The sequence below is a fragment of the Didymosphaeria variabile genome (genome assembly GCF_027946475.1).
Source record: "Didymosphaeria variabile strain IMI 356815 chromosome Unknown scaffold_6, whole genome shotgun sequence".
Lineage (NCBI taxonomy): Eukaryota > Fungi > Ascomycota > Dothideomycetes > Pleosporales > Didymosphaeriaceae > Didymosphaeria > Didymosphaeria variabile.
Window position 1 is genome coordinate 959,553 of NW_026611625.1, and position 19,398 is coordinate 978,950.

The following is a 19,398-nucleotide window of genomic DNA, read 5'->3' on the forward strand; positions in this document are numbered from 1 at the left end:
CAGCTGTATTATGATTTCCCTCACCAGGGCAGTTGGGTACTTTCCGCGACGAGCTTCTAGCATCAGAGATTGAAAAACCTTATAGGATTGTGCATAGGTTTTGACGTATTCCGACAAGGCTGCCATCAGCGAGTCTTGGTCCTTCCACGGCAGAAGACAAAACATGCGTCAGTACTTGAACAACGCAAATATTTCACAAGTGTGGCATGAAGTTGTCGATAACACCCCGCAAGACCTGACTAAAAACTCATATGGCGGGGTCAGTCCAAGACATGGCTAACAGAAACGATACGCCGTTCTGTGATCGGAGATGCATCGCACTACCACTTGTCTTTCTCCTGTTAATGCGCCTGCATGGCTGTAGTAGACGCTGTCACTATTGGAATTGTCTCGAAAAGGCTTAACGCGATATTCCTCTTGCTCTGCATGTATTTGAACGCGATCGTTCTAACCGCTCGTACCTAGGTATACAATACACCAGGTCTCTACTCTGACGCGTAATATCTATCACAAGAACGACTCGTCTCTGGAAACAGTGCATAAACACCCAGACTCTTTGGCCATGCCACTCATGGACTGGGTCACTGACTATGTTGCAAGAGATACCGCTACAGAGTGTTTCGACCAAGTCGCTGAGGCTGTCCGGATTAGGAAGCCAGGCTCAATCCTAGACCTTACCCTGCCAGCAGGAGGGGATTACGGCTTCATGAACCTTGACTGAGAATGGAACAAGGGTGCATCAGTGGAAAGCCGAGCATAGAATAGTTCTGCAGTTGCAAGCGCATGTCTTTCGCAATTATCAAAGTCAAGTTTCTGTAGAACCGAGCGCGGCGTGAGTTTCGGACTTATCACGTTTTCTGAGTGTTACACGAACCATAGTGTGGCTCTTTTCCCTTATGAAACGTCAATAGTTTGGTAAAGACTGACTGCTCTAAGGCGGCGAGAGACGCTATACGAGCTGATTCAGACCCAGGACTAATCGGCCACAACTTCCACTGGAACCTCAGAGGCCAGCAACAGGCGCCTCGACGTAGCTCTCGTGGGCCCCTCCAAAATTCACACAGTGTCTGCCCTTATTCTCCGTGGAAAACGTCCCTGAGCGGCGCATAATCTGGCATCCGCATATCATGGCCTGAACCTCGGACCACCAGCTTCTCATTAGCTTCATACCGCATAGATGCAGGCCAGATCCCGATCTTTGACTTAACAACAGTTCCAGGTGATATCTTTCCTTCGGCTGTGTGGTCGTGCACTGCCTAATTCTCGGTCGACAAGCTCTCATCATGTTTCCTATGACTTGCACGCAGGACGCCCATAGGCCCTATATACTGGTGCGTATTCACCATCTCCACATCCTTCTCTTCTGGTATACCTGGATCCACGGCATGCAGATCTGGAATGGGAATATTAATGTTTCGAAGCACCTTTCCCTCCGCATCGGCCTTGCGGAGAATGATGAAAACGTCCATGTCGTCGTGATTAGGACAGGACATGAACAAAACGGCCTTGACGGGCCCAATAAGGGCGCTCCGTTCGGGGAACGTTAAAGTGAAATTAAGCTCCTCCGGATTCGCGTCCCATCGAGGGGGGTTTGACCTTGGACTGGTACGCTTGTTGTCCAGCTATAACGCTGTCTTTGCTTTTTTTCAGGCTGGAGAGTGTTGTCATTGGAGAAATAGAGCTTGGTCATAGTGGTCGAAGGGAATGTACCCGGTCGGTTCCTAATTATATCGAATCAGTGAGATGCGCGCCTTGGGCGTCTGTTCTCAGCCGTTGCGGACGTCTTTCATGTAGAAGTCGAGGAATTTCTTGAAGTCGGTAACTGATTCAGGTTGGTAGAGATCGTGCCATTCTTGCGTCGGGTGAAGCCGCAGCCTGCTGTCCATCAATGGATATGGTGCGAATGATTTGGGGGGATGTACCATTTTTTGTCGTGGGGAATCTGCTCAAAACCACGTATCGAGCCGAAGAGGTGTAAACTTGTTGCCATGCTAGCTAGAACGTAGGCCGGACATTGTATGAGGTGCGATTGCGCTCGCTTGTCCTGCCAGTAATCGTTGACAAGAGGATACTTCTTGATCATCGCAATGATATCTTCGCGCTCGTTGTCACCTGAAAGCTGTTAAGTATTTCCTGTTCATGTTCCATGCGTGAAATCTACGCACTGAAAAGGTGGCCGCCCACAGGTCCATAAATGCAAGGTTCGGGACACCGCCCCTGCATAATAACTCCCTATAGAAATCACTCATTCCTTCGAGAGGGAGTATTCAGGTAAGATGAGGTGGTCTCGTAGCGGCGACGAACCATTGCGTGATCGCAAGCTAAGATTTGCCCGCAAGAGCGACATGGCCGGTGCACCATGGGAGTTGAGCAACGTACTCTACAGTATCGTAGCCGTCGTGGCCTCCGGACATTCCTCAGAAGCTGTCCTGAATCATTTGTTGAAAAAAAGGTGAAGGAATTGGCACATCGATTACCTGATATTCCCTTGGGGACCCATCACGCCTCGCGTATTGACGTTGACGATAGCATAGTCATGATTTACCCACTCAGCTGGATCAAAGCCTTCGAAGTTTTGGTACCCGGAGACCGCATTGCGTGGAATTCTCGCCCGCCCTTGAACGTGGAGGTCGTAAACACCTGTGAAGGCTAAACACATGTGCCCCAAGTAATGGTAGCGGATCTATCTCACCTTCTCCAGACTTCCCATATGGGGAGAACATGATCTCTGGAAGTCCCTATTTTCCAGCTGGACGGAACCATCACCCCTAAGGACAGTCCCGTCGCGCATCGGGATTACAATGTCCTTGTCGAATATAGTCTCCGATTCGAAGGACCGACAGTCGGGCTCCCTTTTGTGGCCAATAGGAAGGTTGATCGTGCCATTGTATTTCGCTCTTGGGTCGTTGGCTTTTGATGAGGAGGTGTGAAACACTTCAATGGTACCGACTGTGTATTCGGACTCGGTCGGCGTCATGATTGCACCAAGACTGACTTTAACAACAGTAGTGACGGATTGGAGATGCTATTTGGCAGGTACCATACGTCTGCACGTCTGGAGTAGTAGTACAAAGCCTCTGACCTGATAGCCATTCTCCAAACTCACGTACACTGACTATGTCCGAGCGAAAACCGAACGGAATATATTGCTCAGATCTACTAGGGTTCGCACTTGCCCTCGCGGGCTTCCACCAACGTCACAGATGCCAGAGGAGGAATGGTAACTGGCTGTATCGCTAGGTACCAGTGATCGTCCCCGGCGGGCGGCGATAAATTTTGGTCATCTTACACGAAGAAGGAATCTAGCTCACCAATGACACTCAAGAAAAGAAAAGCTAGCTCGGCATGCCGACACAGACGTCTAAGCATTCTTCATCCAAATAGCATGTCCAGGTATCGTACGAAAGTGAACACCCTCTGAGTCTGGGCGAGCACCTGGGACTAAGGTGCGTGCTAGGCTTGTACGGCAGTTAGCTTGCACAGCACTGTTACCACACTCGATTCGTGGCATTTCATGAAGCATTCCACATAGCCATAACCCCGGGAAGCTCGATTCATCCTAAATGAGCTGACTACAAGTCACGAATCGAAAATGAACACATCCAACAACCCAAGCATATTTGCTGTTATTTGCTTGATTATCGATCGTGTTTAACGTTTTTGATATCGTAACGACCTCGGGAACATTTGATCGAACCCAGATTTCACAGGCTATTGTCAAAATCGAGGAATGCGTAAATTAGTAATGAAAAAATCTTGCAAGGCCTCTTTATCAGCTATAGAGATGTGGTGTAGGGACTATTATAAATGATAATACCGGCTTACCACAGGTACCTACTTAGAGTATCTAGTTCTCACGTATACGGTGTCGACGCCTATTGGAAGAAATGGACCAACCTTGCAAATAGCTTCTTTAAACACCATCAGGTAGTAAAAGCTCACATAGTCCTGCACGTCTGTTCAATCAATACTCTGTAGTGCCACGGAACTAGCACCCTGCGGAAGACACGATGTCACGTGGAGCGCGTCTCGGGCACGGACCACTTCGCTATAGCGCGACTTCTCTCAACGATTCTCAATATACCCCAAGACCGCTTGCCTATCGAGCCCAAGCTTCTAGATTCTCTCGTCGTAATGTCGTCTCGTCATCGCCAGTCTGGAGTCAGGCCAACTCCTAGCCGGTCCTCCATCGTTCCCACGCAAACCCCAGCGCGTCGCCCCGCAGTTGAAGAGGAGCTACCGCCGTACAAGAAACCATCTCACCCGCTGAACGAACGCGCGCAAGCGAGACTTCGCGCTCTGAACGACCGATCGGTAGCCTTGCTCAAGGATCATAACCAGAAGGCTGGCGATCGGGTCACGGAAGCAGCCGCCCTCATTCTGGACACCCTGCATGAGCGGCAAGAAGCTGTGGCTAAGCAGCGCACGCGGTGGGAAAAGGGTGTTGAGACGGAGAGTCAGCAGGAAGATGAAGCACGGCTTGCCAGTTTGCAAAAACAGGTCGAGGAGTACACTAAAAAACTCGAGGAGAGTATGAGGGGAATCATTGACAACGGCGTGGCCGCACAACGAATTGAGGAATCTCTAGGATGGTTGCAGACGCACGCTCCAGGACGACTCCAGCAAGAATATGCGACACAGAAGTCTCAGCAGCAGTCGCAGCGGGAATCACAAGGGGCGTCACAATCGCAGAGGCGGCGCACACAGAACAGAGCGGATGATGACGGCGATCATATGGAAGACGAACAGGAGACCCAGGAATCAGTAGGACCTACACCAGGCCCTACGCCGCTCGACGGCTCACGGCCAAGCCTCACTGGCGTGAGCGAGATGTACGCGAACCGTATGGAGCGCGAAAAGATCGACTACACTTCTATCTCCTATGTCGGTCGTTATTCAAACAATGACGCTTACACCAACTTCAAAAAAATGGTGCACGATGCGCGATACAGAGATGATCGCCCGCTTCCAAAACCCGAAACGTGGTTCACAGAGACAGGTTCACCTGCTCCGGGAATTACCGGACACGGGGAGGACCATGACGACGATGATGATATTGTCATGGAGCGTGCAACTATCAGTATCAAATGCCCTTTGACATTCCTGCCTCTCAAAGATCCATACACAAGCGCAAAATGTCCTCATACCTTCGAACGAACCGCCATATTCGAGATGATTAGGAAGAGCACGGTAAGGGTTGGAGGTGGATCTGCAAGTAACGGAGAGAAGGCTGTGAAATGTCCGGTGACCGGTTGCGATCAGGTACGCACCTTGAAATCTAGTCTACAGCCCTTGTTGTTTTGCGTACAAATTTTGGAACAACAGAAGCTGACCTTGCTACAGATGCTTAGAGCCCAAGATCTTCACCCCGATCCGGTTCTTATGCGCAAAATCAAACGCCTGCAACAAGCAAAAGCTCGAGAAGCAGAAGACGAGCCAGATGAGGAAAGGGAGCTATCGGTTTCGCAGCAACCAACGCCATCTGTTCAGCCGCGGATCAAAGCTTCACCGTCTTCGAGACTTCAAGTACCTTCTACTCAGGAACCGCCAAGAAGCTCGATAGTCGATGATCTGGGTAGCCCTAGTGACGAGGAGGAATAAATCTACGTGCCGGCCGAGAGCTCGACAGTGCTACTTGGGGAGAATCTAATCTAATCTAAACTTTCTCGAAGCTCTCAAGGGAGGTCTTCAGACAGTTGTACATTATAGCCCACGAAAGAACGGATGATGTGGATGTTTCATGATTGAAGTCGGAACCAAGCCATTGTTGCTCAACTCTTCTAGCTCACACGGCCGGTTACTCGCAAGTAACTGTCTCTGGCCATGTATCGCAGCCTAACCCTACAATGAACATGTCCCCTTCCCGCCCGATCTCTCCTCCTCGGTTCGGCTCGGTTCGGGTTCCCTCTCCAACAGGAGGTTTCCATCTATCACCCTTGGGATCTCACACTGAAGTTGTTTTACCGTACGCGCCTCATGCTGTCGCGGCTACCTCTCGGCCGCGGCGCGGATGCGCCTAGGATGCCCGCGGTTTAAGCGCCCCAGCCTCACTTACAGCTCCTATGCGGCTCAAGCGGTGCATGAATTGAGAGAAGGTCCGTTCGGTTAACCGCTCAACAATAGGCGATAACGTCGTCAAATGAGCGGTCGCAATGCGAACATGCTGTCCGCGCCGCTTGAGGCTTACGACTTGGGGCTCGGGGTCGATGACAGGGAGAGTATACGCTGAGCTCAATTTGTATTCGTTGAGTCTGGATCAGGTCGGGACGGACGTATTGTACATGTTCAGCAGCTGTATCTGCGCATGATGCTACTCGGAGAGACGGAAGGCTACGTCATTGTCAGTTGGGACAACAGCGGCAGCATACCAGATGCGGAACCGCAGACAGTGCCCGAGCGCCGAGGATAATGCTGCGGTACCTGACGATCTCGTTGACAGCTTCGATGGTCGAGGTACATGGGACTGAAGCTGCTGGTCGAGCTGCTCGGAGCACGCGACAGGGCGTCCTCATGCATGACCGCTTCGTCCCGCAATCCCCTCGACCGCAGTCGTCGAGCGGTCCAAGTCGGCCATGGTCATTGGCTGGGAGCGCGTTGAACAGCTGCTCACGTCACAGAAGTCGTCCCTCGAAGCAGGCTGGACTGGCGCACCTCTTTGTCGTGCGGGGTGCAGCCAACCACAATGAGGGGAAGGTCGGAGGAGGGGACGACCTCCGCTCTGTCGTCTGATGACTTCAAGCTCCATTGCTCTGTCAATCCACCAGCTTACGAGTGGCATTGTTAACGCGCAGTTCATCTTCCTGTTGCAGTGCAGTAGGCAGGCGAGCTCCACTGCGACCGCTCGTTGAGGCAGTCTAACCCTTCTCAACGCGCGACCCACCCGCCCACGTCCAAAGAGCGACTTGGCGTGGGCTTCCCGCTACAGGTGCGTCCGCTCTTCTTCTTCTTCTGCGCCTTTGGCCGGACACCAACCTTCTCGACTCGCATGTCCGGAGAGTTTCGGAGAGAGCAATCGATGCGCTGCGGAACTCGGGCCTCGACAGCTGTCACGGCTCCTGGTCCCCGAGCAGCCTGTCCGCCTGTCCACGCTATGCCATTACGGCCGCGGCTGGACGCTGCAGCACACCTGCAGTCATGGTGCTGGACCTGAGCATCCGAGCAGCTGCGCCATGGCCTTCATAGACCGCGCGTGTCCTGCTCAATTCAAGGGTGCCCGTCAAGCTTCAAGTCAATTGTTCTGGTTGTCGGCAGAAGCCACCAACCGTCACAACCTGACCCTTCCGCGTCATTCTTCCTTGATCCAGACCTTCACCTAACCGTCATGTCAACAGCGACCCTTAAGATGCCCGCCTCTCGTGCTATCGACAGCGCAAAGCAAACCTCAGAATCAGCCCTCGCTGACGCGTCCGCGGTCATGAAGAACGCAGCAGAGAACCCTAAACAAGCAACACAAAGCTTCCTCCATACGCCATTCGTACGTGCAGCACTGCCCTTCATCAATGGAGGCCTAGCAGGCATGACTGCCACCACAGTCATCCAACCGGTGGACATGGTCAAAGTAAGACTACAACTCGCGGGCGAAGGCGCAAAGACAGGCCCGAAGCCCACCCCGGTGTCCGTATTCAGGGAGATAGTCGCTAGCGGAAAAGCGCTAGATCTCTACACGGGTCTCAGTGCTGGCCTTCTCCGCCAAGCCGTATACACAACTGCCCGTCTCGGCTTCTTCGACACGTTCATGAAGTCCCTGACCGCATCTGCGGAATCCAAGGGCCAGAAAATCGGGTTCAAGGAACGCGCCGGGGCGGGTCTTGCTGCAGGTGGTCTTGCAGCAATGGTTGGGAATCCGGCCGACTTAGCCCTAATCCGCATGCAATCCGACGGACTGAAGCCCCTCGCCCAACGTGCAAACTACACGTCCGTTATCGACGCACTGGTCCGCATCTCCAAGGCAGAGGGTGTATCACGATTATGGGCTGGTTGCTATCCCACGGTCGTCCGCGCCATGGCGCTCAACTTTGGGCAGCTGGCTTTCTTCTCGGAGGCGAAGAACCAGCTCAAGTCTACATCTCTTTCGCCGAACACGCAAACGCTGACTGCATCGGCAGTCGCTGGCTTCTTCGCCAGTTTCTTCAGCTTGCCGTTTGATTTTGTGAAGACTAGGCTCCAGAAGCAGACTAGAGCGGCGGATGGAAGTCTGCCATATAAGGGCATGTTCGATTGCTTCAAGCAAGTTGCAAAAGACGAAGGTCTGTTTAGATTTTACAGAGGATTCGGTACATATTATGTGCGTATCGCTCCGCATGCGTAAGTCTTTCCTTAGGGATCCATGGAGAGGTGACGACTGGCTCTAACAATCGATAGGATGGTAACGCTCGTCGTCGCGGATTACCTCGGCTTCATCACCAAATAACTCGCTCGACGTACGCGGGGCACGGAGAATGACTTTTTTTTTATCACGACCAGGAGAGCACTCAATGGACTTGTATATGTGCGCTTTTCTATACCTTTGTGTACATTCGGGGCATCTTCATCTTGGATTTGGCGTTCGCGGCGCAGCACCTTCTCTCTCTTTGGGTGAAGGAACGGTCACTGGGGGTATGGGCGCGAGCGCTTCTCACGCGCATGTTGCTAGGTTGCGAAATGGAACGTCTTCGCGATTCGAAGTAAGCGAATACAACGAACAGGTCATGTGACGCCAACGACGCCGATCTCTAGTTGTGTGTGACGTGTTAGGTTTGGGCCTAGGCTTCGGCAGTCGGCTGCCGAAGCTGCGAGGTAGGCGCGGTCTGATGATGGGTCTTACTTACAGTCAGAACATCATAGAACGTGCCTGCATTCGAAGTGGGAAGCACTCGTGAGATGGAGGGGTCTATTGGGGTCCTTGAGAGAGATCGTGCGAAACGCAACTGCAGGTCTCAGGATTTGCTACTTCGGCGCCCCAAGACACCTGCTGATGCGAGGATGAGTGGGTGAACGAGGCGCGGGCTAACGAGAGAATCAGAGTCGCGTTCGTCTGACGTGGTCTTACCTAGGCATTGTCGTATCCTCGGCATCGATCTTAGCTTCTGCTTCTTGTCTACAAACCAGCACAACGAAAGAGGCCTTGTGTCCGCGAGTCAGTCAAGAGTATCAGTGCGACAATGTATTGTACTCCTTGCCCATGTAATGTTCAGAGCTAACAACCTGCAGTGTCTCTTCGTGGCTTCTTAAGTGCGCAGATATACTTCTCACCGAAACCTTACGCCGCCACCTTCGTTGGACAAGATATTGTGCACCAATGTCGTGCTCTATCGCCAGAGCGTATGAGAATAGGACAGGGCAACAGATCGTGTTGGCCTCACTTGGTGTCACTCGCACGGCCTGATTGTCCGAAATCGAGTGACCAGGCTAAGCCACTACGTCTGTACGAAGTGAGTGCGCTGGACTCTGCCATTCAAGAGATTCAAATGAAGCACACATACTTCTTGATCATAGGAGTTGCCTAGAGCAGACAAGGGACGAAGAAAATCCGAAAGCAAAATGTCAGATGGTAAAGGAGTGCCACACTTTGGTTCGCACGAAGCGCTGAGCAAATGAGTCTACTGCTCAAACCGTGAGCAGGGGTGTAAAGTGGCGTCCAAGCCAGAGCAAACTTGCACGCATTGTCCTACAAGATCCCGCAATGGTAACTTGGTAGCAGATCATCGTTGATGACAACCGGCAAACCAACGCGAACTAGCGCAATACTCATCGTCGCAAGCTTCCAGCTCGGATCTTATGCTGGAGAAGAAATAGTCTACCACCCTCGTCAAATCTAGAATAGCTCTCTAAAAATCCATGCCGCATGTTGACACTCAGTGAAGGTGTCTTAACTATCGCACAGACTCGTTGATTGCTCATCGAGTTGCGATTGCCCAAAGACATAGCGACCAGATACCTGGTTTTGGGGGGGCGAACACAGAGATCTCCTCATGGCAGCAGTGCCACCACACCTCGCCCGGGGATGGCACAGGCAACAGAGCTACTAACCACGATGATTCTTGGTGAGCGCCCTACGCCTGGTCGATAGAATCCTTATCGCACGGTGCATGCTCATGCTCTTGAGTGACACATCTTCGAACGTATCGTCTTTCTATGACTTTAGTTGTCAACACTGGAACCCAATCGACCAAACATGCACACACTTTCTTCCCTCCAAGACTTTCCAGGTCCTTCCGAAACTGCGAAGCAGTCGCATGGCCTTGGGATAGATGCCACCTCAAATGCAGGGACATTTAACTATGCCGCGAATTCTGCGTTCCAGCGCCTAATCTACCAGCAGTGCGAGAAGTATCTTCCAGACTTGAAGGGTCGCAAATCGATCACTGTAGTAGACTATGTGCGTATCGTCTTCTGTTGCACTCCTATCTTGCACATGAATTACTTCTCGAGAATCCTGTACACTAACGCAGCCACGCCTTGTAGGGCTGTGGCTCTGGTCAAAACTGGACACACAGTCTTGACCTGCTGCTCTCTAAAGCTGATGAGGATGTCCAGTATCAGCTCATACTCAATGATGGAATGAACAATGACTGGAATGGAGTGGCAGAGGCTGTGCAGGACTACCGTACCGGACAGCGTGGACAACAAAATGGACACTTCGCTGTGCTGCCTAGAAGTTTCTACCAACAAATCATGCCCGATCAATCCGTAGATGTCGGTGAGTAGAATGCATGCAACGTATGCGATGATTTTACGTTATCGAGAAGCTAATAATACTGCTCACAGGCATGGCTTGGAGTTCTTTCCATTGGCTTGAGAAGACACCACCGCCAATGGTCATTCCACCCGAGGACGATTACTACTCAACTTGGTACTCTACTACTCCAAGCATACGTCACATTCGTACCATCAACTTACAAGCACCACTAGGCAACAAAGCGTCCGCTCACAAGGCCACGCAGACCTCACAAACCTCCTCCGCCTCCGTGCCAGAGAGATCAGACCCGGTGGTCATCTTCTCATAGTCATTCCGACAACCCCAAGCTCGACCGTAAAGCTCCATTGGGAAGCCACGGCGCAAGTGCTCAAAAGATGCCTCGAAGACGGCACCATGACACCAGCACAGTATCGCGCTTTCAGTGGGCCGTGGTTTCAACCTACCGAAGAAGACTTGCGACAGATTCTTTCCTCTGTGCGGGATTTGTGGCATCTGCCTATGCCGTGGGCGTATCCCACGCTTCCGCATCCCGTGTGGACGAAGCTACAAGGCTCTATGAAGACTTGGCAGGACTACGAAGAGTATGCGGAGGGTTTCGCGGGATTCTTTATGGCGTTGATTCGCGATCCGTTGGTGAGGGCGTTGAGGGGCGGCGAGGGTGCGGAGCTGCAATCTCTTTCGGCTACTGAGGACATGGTTCTACGACAATTCACGATGAGGTTCAAAGAGGCTGTTCTCAGCGACTCGTTGAGGGACAAACGTGCTGAAAGTAGTTGGTTGGTTGCTCGGCTTGTAAGGAAACCGGTGGCGAAACTGCTGGAGCCCAAGGCCAATCTTTAATGAAATACTTCTACAGCCGGTTCCTTAGATGCACTTCATGCATGATGTTCTTCATAGTTCATAGCCATTACCCATGTCACGTCCCTGCGCCGTGCCGACATCTTGTATCCTCGTCCAAAGATCTCGACGTGAGCAACGCAAGAATTCCTGTTTCTTTCAGCCGAAGTTCTCAAATTAGCGACAGCACAAGTGTGCGATGCTGGGTGAGGTAAGGACACAGCCCTGCAGCCTCCTGACCCAAGTTCGCGAAACAGATCAACGGTATCAGGAGGAACCAGCCCCCAGTACCTTCGTCCTTTGTCCTTTGACAAAAATTTATTGGTGAGCCTGGAGTACTTGTGTATGCACCACATCCGGGCGGCACATCTTGGTCCCGTATTGCACGTCTCATATTAGCTAGGCGCAATGAGATATCGCAAATGTGCGAACATATCGAACTACGGTCTCCCCGATGTCCAATACCACGCAAAGATATAGCTTCAGCGAGCCGCAGTAGCGACCTTGGAGATTGGAGAGGAAGTATTGCGTGCGAAGTTATGAGTTTAAAGGGGAAACATGGAATTTCCACGAGCTATTGAAGCAGCAGATCGCATCGCGCATTCCCTGTACAACGAGAAAGCCAATGATGCACGTGGTCCCGAAGGCCAAAGTTTCAGTGAACGCAGGTAAAAGTATTGTCCCTTGAACTACTGTCAGGCGACGAAGACTGACACCTACTCCATAGACAAGAAAGCCGACATTGGAGTATCGTGATGTCGAATCCTTCATCATCGTGAGAATAGCTCCTAGTTACTTCGGAAACATACAGAGAGCGAACAGGCCCGTCATGGTTGCATTGCGGCGGCTTTGCAACAAATGCAGAGACTGAATTTGACTTGCGAGAAAATAATATTACGACGAGGGACCTGAATAGAAAATTAGTGAGACAGCAGCGCAGGGAAATGTATATGATACCTGGGGGGGGCTGCTATGCTAAGCTGACGTGGATCCTGGATGTGTCATGGCGTGTAGGCTGTTGTCATTCCGAGGTACTGGTGTGCCGTCTCCTGACAACCTTTGGGTGCTGGAGCAAGGTGTCTTTGTCCAACGCATATCCTGGCTGAGAGCCTTCTGGAAGCGGCGTAATTGAGGAGTCAGTATGCAGAGGAAAGAAAAATGATCCTTGCCTTCCACCAATGCCACCTAAGTCGAATAATCTTGGGTACATGACAACACGCATTACGCAGCTCGAGCCGGGATAGAGGTGGTTTGACAATAACCCATGTCTCAGAACAGGTTCTGGACGACATGTAACCGAATTGCAACGCAGGACCAAGAAAGTAAAAATGAGCCTAGGGTCCCAACGGACGCGCATGCTTGCCTCGGCTCGGCGGTCAAAGCTTCGAAGCTTGTGAATGTGCGGGCAGGCTGCGGGGCCCCGCATTTACCCCTGTCATCCAAGCTCATCTTAGCCAGGAACACTACATGATCTTCAAAGAAGTGATCACGCCTTAGAAACATCTCCTCGGTGAATGTATCTCCCATTCATGTGCTAGAACTTTACCAATTCGACTCTCGCGCCGATTGGCTATTTGGTTCGGCGCATGTTCTTATATGTGCAGGCGCTGACCTTGTCACTCGTTGAAGCCAGTGTTGGATCCCACTACTAATTATGACGCTCTGTGAGCAGCGGTGTAGTTTTCAGGTTACCCTGGTCTCGTTAATTTCTACCAATGCACATCTGTTCTACAATTCACGGATCTCACCTTCTCAAAATTGATAGATAGCCGACCCTAGCACCCTCGTAGACATCTCACCATAGGTCAATAGATTCCTTTGTAAGTATAAGTTCAACACAAAATCAGGTTGAAAAAAGTGCGCTCCAGACGCTTCAAATAAGCTCGTCACCTCTCATTGCCCTTCAAGTCCAAGACCCAAACCCCAATTCCAGAATGCGCTTCGCATCACTTCTCACCTTCCTCCCAGTCGCCCTCTCCCTCCCTCACGCACCTCGAGATGCCCCATCTCTCGCCCCTCAAGTCATTGAGCAGATCGGCGTCCTCAACTCTTCCCTCACTAGCCTGACCACTGCCGTCAATGCCTTCGACGGTACACTTCTGCACGTAATTCCGCAGTCACTCGCAGTCATCACCACTGAGACCTCCCTCGATGCGAATACGCTGAAGACAGCCTTCATCACTAAGCAAAGCGGCAACTTTACTGAGACGGAGAGTAACAACGTGGTCGCCGGGTTGGCGGGATTGATTACGCCTATTCAGACAAGTCTGACGGCGTTGAGTGCGAAGGTACGTGTCGTATTGTGTGTGGGGAAATCTCGTGGTACGCAGCTGACACCTTGTGTAGTACGAAACGTTCAAAAAGACACTAGAGTCGCCGATCGTGCTGCTTGACTTGAAAGTTCTAAAAGCGCATACAGATGATCTGGTAGATGCTGTGACGCAGAAGGTCGTACCTGCGAGCGCTGGGCTGCTTGGGTTGGGCAAAGGTGTCATTGATACTGCGTTTGATAATGCCATTGCGGTTTATGAGGGAAGCTAGGCGAGAAATAACACGGACGTCGAAAGAAGGTGCATGATCATCCATTTACGTGTCGTTTATTTCAGTTCTCCTGTAAATGCACAATGTAGCTGCAGCGTGCTTCCAGTTCAATCTCGCTTCAGTCTTGGCTCACTATGAACATTCTGCTCAAAACGCACATTGATCGTCCCCGACAGCTCTTCAGATGGTCACAATTCAGATTCCCATCGGCCATGTTCATGCCGTTTCTTCCATAAGAATTCATCGGCGACGCGTTCGGACAGTAGTTGTATACTGCCCAGGTTGTCGGCAAAGAAGTGAGACAATCTGGTCTCGCTAACGCTATCATTCCGTTGGGAAGGCTTTTTTTAGTTTCGTTTGCTCTTGGAAAAAGAGGCTTTACTATGTTATCGTCGATATTTGCAATACTGTGGTCGTAAACCAACGTAGAACCGAGGAGCAAGAAGGGGAAGTCTCCCTGATGAGTCACACAAGAGAATTGCCAAGCTCGTACATGTTCTGACATGACAGAAAAAAGGGGCCGCAGCTTCTGGATATTGCCAACTTATTTCGTGTCGTTGTCAATATGTAATCTCCCTTCACACAAAGATAATCGTCGATGTGAACTGCTTCCGGTGCAGAACACGTAGCACATGCTGCAAGTGAGGTGAAAGTTGGAAAACGGCATTCCGAAGTTGGGCAATAGGCATTTATCAGTGGTGACAAAAGGAATCCGAGCCTGCGTAGCAACGCCTAAGATATCTGACGACAGGAGGTACATAGCTGCATTTTGTTAGTGCCATTGAACCATGAGTATCTGGTAAAGGTTGGCCCACTTTTCTGGTCCATACTTTCCACGTCCGTCATCTTTGTGAAGAGATTAGTCTGCGGAACATGTCCATATTGTCCGGACGATGGCCCCATCCGGTTTGCGAACCCAATGCTTTGTTGTGTAACAGGTTCAACTGGGAGAGCAAGAACAGTAATTGCAGCACCAAGGCTGGCGAAACATGCGGCTTTCTTGACGTGTGTATGACAGCTGAGTGCTACCCCATGGACCTCTACTCGCACTGTCCACTTGTTCCATGCGATCTAAGGGTGTTGTACTTTCGGCATAATGCCATTTTAATTGCCCTAAATATTCCGCAAGAGGGTAAAGCAGTGATGACTTTGCTATAGTTGAGAACACGGCGAAGAGAGAATCTGGTTAGATTGGAAGCTTCCACTCCGAAAGAGGCTCGCCGTTCATGGAAGCGAGAATTGCGGCAACTTCCCACCATCAGCTGAATGTGGCGCACCGCGGCGACGTAAGTAAAGCAGCAACATCTACACTGGGCGCAGAGGAAATCCGGACGCTTTTGGTAACGTCCGTGGTAAAAGTGTCCGAGTTTATTGTGGACCCGCTGTAGTTTGTTGCCGTTGACTCGGTTCCGTGGCGATGATTTGAAGACAACGCTTTCAATGATAACAGCCTCGGTTTGTCTGGCCTCAGGTTTGCCGCTGAGCTGAACTTCCTCGAGAGGGTCAGCATCAGCGTCAACGCGTGTATTTAGGCGACCACCCTCAAGCGCATCTTCTGGCGATATCTGACAGTAGAGACTTTTGCCATGCACCTCCCACATGATTGCAAAATCAGGTCGAACCACGCCGTCGGGCAGAATGCAACCGACTTTGTGCGGGCTTTAATCTAGGAAAAAGAGAGTAAGCAAGGGCATTGAGGTATGGACACGAGGTGAGGAATCAATAAATTGGCCCACAAGATGTGTGACCTTTCTTCTGAACAGGGGCCTTCACCGGCCCTTGCCGATTTCACCTTGGCCTTATTTGACGCGTCGCACCAACCCGTCCTCGCCCCGTACCTCCCCTTCAAGCAAGATCTCATGCCCATCTCCTTCTCTTACAAATTGTGCCGCTATGCTCCCAATGACAGCCACACACGCGAGGCCCCACCATCCCAATGCGACGACGCCAATATCTAGACCTTTCCCAAACAACCAGCCGAACACGATAGGACCGAACGTCCTCGTGAAGCTGGACACCGACTGACCAATACCATGCATTGTGCCTAGAACTGATGGGTGCGGACAGCAATTGTTGATGAGAATCGCAGTGCATGGCAAGGCGAATGTTCGAGCCAGGACCTGGACGAACAGTACGACAGTTATCGCTACCCAGATGAGTGGGCCGGACACGCCTGCTGGAGGCTTGGACGTGCTGGGTACAAGACTCAGGGCGGGTGCAATGAAATAGGCAACAGGGAACAACGTAAGGAAAATCCGATAACTACGTGCTGTACCTAGCCGGGTGCTAAGTCCTGGATACAGGAAAAGCTGTAGAGTTATACCGATGACACCTAGGATCGAAAGAGCTAAGCCGATACGAGGAGGCGAAAGCGCCATGCCGCCAGTGAAGTGTAAGCCGCGAGGTTTGAAACCAGGCGGATTCGGGTGTTCAGGGTCGTATCGCGGAGCGGAAAGGTAGGTAAACCAGAGAGGATTGAAAGTTCCAACATGCATGGCCATCAACCCGTGAGAGAGCAGAGTAACAAGCACATTAGGTGTCCACATCCGCCGAAAGGCCAGTTTGGTTCGGGGAGATCCTAGAACCGGATGTGCGGATGTGGGGGTAGCTTGCATCTCAACAGCAGACGCTGCAGTAAACTCGTCTCCCGGAATGGCGGTATACGCGTGATCCCCTGTGGACCTCTGCCGGAAAATCCTGCGCTGGATCCAGCGTCCTATGCGTAGGCCTGGGTCTGGTTTGTCTTTGCAAATCTCGCTGGTTTCTTCGAGAAACAGAACGATACCGATAGCAGCCATGAAGAGAAAGAGAGCACTCATCAAATTCGGTAAAGCATATGGCGAATTGATCATCCATTTGACGCCTGTTTTGCCACCAAGCAGTGAGCCAGATCCAAAGAGAGACGGATAGCTACCGACCGGATCGGCCAATATGCCACCTTGCTGATATTAGCACACCAACTGATTTTAGTTGAAACAAATAACTTACCCAGGATTGGCCCTATGATGACACCAATATTGAAGGTCATAGGCAATAGAAGAAATGCTCTGCTTTGATATTTTTTTTCTTTGATGATCTCGGAGATCATTGTCCTCATGACTCCCACGTTCCCATTTAACACTCCACCGAGGCAGCGAAAGAAGAGTGCCATTGCGAAGCTGTGAGAGAACCCGAATCCTATGATAGAAATCATCGTGCCCAGTAAGCCAATCGAAATGGCACGCTTCCGACCTCCATACGCAGCGTCCGCAAAGCGTCCCCAAGCAATTGCGGTCAAGAACTGCGCACCAGGAAACGCTGCATGTAGAATTCCAGCCTGGTAAGCAATGGTTGAATCCGGCAAGCTAGAATCAAACGACCGGAGTTGGTAGAAGATGTATGACCCAAGCGAAGTCTGGGTGAGAGGTTCACTGAGGCGCGCGATGGTCAATACAGCGAGTTGGTCCTTCCTGGGTAGCGAAAGCCATGTCACAGGTTTCTCTTTCAGTGCTTCTGTCTGCTCTGTTTCGTCGATCTGAGGCAGAACAGTTCCACTCTCTGCATTAGTCTGGATAATAAGGCCTCGTGAACGTCTATATTGTTCGCCATCCAGATTGGTGCTCTCAACTATGCCATATTTATGTGTCGAGGTGTTGATAGTGCTGTTATTCTGGCCCAAGAAAAGGTCGTCTTCCTCGCCTTGGCCGTCCAAATTGCTACTTCCTTGGGAGGCTTTTGGGTGCCTTATCTCCGAAGCCACGGCAGTTCCAATAGGTGACAATTCTGATGTGGTCGACTCGGGAAATTGATCCGCGAGCGTAAATTTGCCACTCATCGACAGCTATCTCGAACGCCACAGCACCCAAGTAGACCAGGAAGTGTCTGCTTGGCGACAGTAAAAGGTGTGAAGAAAAGTTAAGAGAATAGCAATCCAAAGGTAATTACTCCTTCACTAGAGGAAGGCCCCCGCCGGAGTAAAACAGCTCGGAGTAAGGTTCGCATGCACTCTCATTGGTGTGCACGGCGGTAGGCCAGGCCCTTGTTCGTCACCTGCAGGTTTGGTGTGGGCGTTCATCGGCTCGGTCGAATCTCCGCCGCCGCAGAAGAGCATGGCTTCTTCTGGGGTCAAGGAAAGTCCAGTGCAGCGAAACCCGTTGTTACAGTTGTGGATGAGTGAGTAGATGCTGCAAGCTCATTATGAGATGGTACGCTGGTAGGAGTTGCTCCGGAGATAAGCTAGTCACGTGATCTCTGCAGCTGGCCGTCCAGCTGTCATTGTTCCTGATTCATTCCGGCTTGCATTAAGAACAGTCATTCGAAATAGATGGGACCGCTGCAAATTTGCTGTAGGGGGAGACTTTTGCGTGTGATGGGAGTATGCTCTGTTCAGCGAATCATGACGCAATTCCAAATCGCGAGACGCGGTGGTGGCGCAAGCTCCCCGCCCCAGAGATTCCATAATCGAAGTGTACGAAGAGTACACGGCGCCACGATTGATTCCACATACCCTCAACTTTCCACCTATTTATTCTTTCCTTCATGCGCTTCCCGTCCATTCCAACCCTCATCCGCACCTTCCACGCCTTTACCAACACCACCTTCCGAGCTGCGAATCCAGCTCGCGGCATCTACAGCTTACCCCAACGCGCGACTCTCGTGCGATCTATGCCCAACATCCCATTTCTCGGCGCGCTTTTCGGCACCAAGATGGCAGACAACACGAACTATCCGATCCAGAAGACGGAAGGAGAGTGGCAGGCCCAGCTTTCACCAGGTATGTTGCAATGTGCGCGCCATCTACTCATATACCCACCCGCAGAATTAACGTACATAATTTTCAGAACAATTCCGCATCCTCCGCAAAAAGGGCACCGAAGCACCAGGCTCTAGCAAGCTCGACAAGCACTACCCCGACGCCGGCGTGTATACCTGCGCAGGTTGCAACGCCCCACTCTACAAAGCCAATCATAAGTTCGATTCCGGGTGCGGATGGCCTGCCTTTTGGGATGCATTCCCGGATGCTGTGGGCCAGCGGGCCGATCCAGGTCTAGGCATGATGAGAACGGAGATCGTCTGTAACAATTGTGGAGGACACCTTGGGCACATCTTCAAGGGGGAGAGGTTCGGGAACCCCAAGGATGAGAGGCATTGTGTGAATGGTGTTTCCATCAACTTCAGTCCCGAGGACAAGAAAGAGTGACTCGCGTAGGTAGGACCTGGAATGAGACGAGAGAAGCTGTAAATATTGGGCGAGGAAGGTGTACCATAGGACGTTTGGTTGATGAAGTTGAAGAGATGACGAGACGACGAGATGAGACGACGAGATGACGACGATATGTAGAGTTGTGTGTATAGTAAGAATA

General features: G+C 51.4%; 7 protein-coding genes across 7 annotated transcripts; 5 read left to right on the forward strand and 2 right to left on the reverse strand.

The window, feature by feature from the left end:
• Window positions 1-1,256: 1,256 nt before the first annotated feature.
• N0V89_008251 (uncharacterized protein) lies at window positions 1,257-2,977 on the reverse strand (the record flags this gene model as incomplete). The annotated part of the gene is made up of 4 exons (XM_056217008.1): window positions 1,257-1,622; window positions 1,782-1,875; window positions 1,923-2,112; window positions 2,704-2,977. The coding sequence occupies 4 exons, from the start codon at window positions 2,975-2,977 to the stop codon at window positions 1,257-1,259; spliced, it is 924 nt and encodes a 307-aa protein (XP_056068564.1).
• A 1,157-nt stretch (window positions 2,978-4,134) lies between these two features.
• N0V89_008252 (uncharacterized protein) lies at window positions 4,135-5,601 on the forward strand (the record flags this gene model as incomplete). Its single annotated transcript, XM_056217009.1, has 1 exon — window positions 4,135-5,601. One exon carries the CDS (start codon window positions 4,135-4,137, stop codon window positions 5,599-5,601), a length of 1,467 nt encoding a protein of 488 aa, XP_056068565.1.
• Window positions 5,602-7,321: 1,720 nt separating this feature from the next.
• On the forward strand, window positions 7,322-8,410 carry MIC33 (putative mitochondrial 2-oxoglutarate/malate carrier protein; the record flags this gene model as incomplete). The annotated part of the gene is made up of 2 exons (XM_056217010.1): window positions 7,322-8,304; window positions 8,362-8,410. The coding sequence occupies 2 exons, from the start codon at window positions 7,322-7,324 to the stop codon at window positions 8,408-8,410; spliced, it is 1,032 nt and encodes a 343-aa protein (XP_056068566.1).
• Window positions 8,411-10,672: 2,262 nt separating this feature from the next.
• N0V89_008254 (uncharacterized protein) lies at window positions 10,673-11,518 on the forward strand (the record flags this gene model as incomplete). Its single annotated transcript, XM_056217011.1, has 2 exons — window positions 10,673-10,678; window positions 10,850-11,518. 2 exons carry the CDS (start codon window positions 10,673-10,675, stop codon window positions 11,516-11,518), a joined length of 675 nt encoding a protein of 224 aa, XP_056068567.1.
• A 1,931-nt stretch (window positions 11,519-13,449) lies between these two features.
• Window positions 13,450-14,056, forward strand: N0V89_008255 (uncharacterized protein; the record flags this gene model as incomplete). The annotated part of the gene is made up of 2 exons (XM_056217012.1): window positions 13,450-13,803; window positions 13,862-14,056. 2 exons carry the CDS (start codon window positions 13,450-13,452, stop codon window positions 14,054-14,056), a joined length of 549 nt encoding a protein of 182 aa, XP_056068568.1.
• A 1,799-nt stretch (window positions 14,057-15,855) lies between these two features.
• Window positions 15,856-17,870, reverse strand: N0V89_008256 (uncharacterized protein; the record flags this gene model as incomplete). Its single annotated transcript, XM_056217013.1, has 2 exons — window positions 15,856-16,994; window positions 17,045-17,870. 2 exons carry the CDS (start codon window positions 17,868-17,870, stop codon window positions 15,856-15,858), a joined length of 1,965 nt encoding a protein of 654 aa, XP_056068569.1.
• A 704-nt stretch (window positions 17,871-18,574) lies between these two features.
• On the forward strand, window positions 18,575-19,235 carry MSRB5 (Peptide methionine sulfoxide reductase B5; the record flags this gene model as incomplete). The annotated part of the gene is made up of 2 exons (XM_056217014.1): window positions 18,575-18,809; window positions 18,877-19,235. 2 exons carry the CDS (start codon window positions 18,575-18,577, stop codon window positions 19,233-19,235), a joined length of 594 nt encoding a protein of 197 aa, XP_056068570.1.
• Window positions 19,236-19,398: the final 163 nt, after the last annotated feature.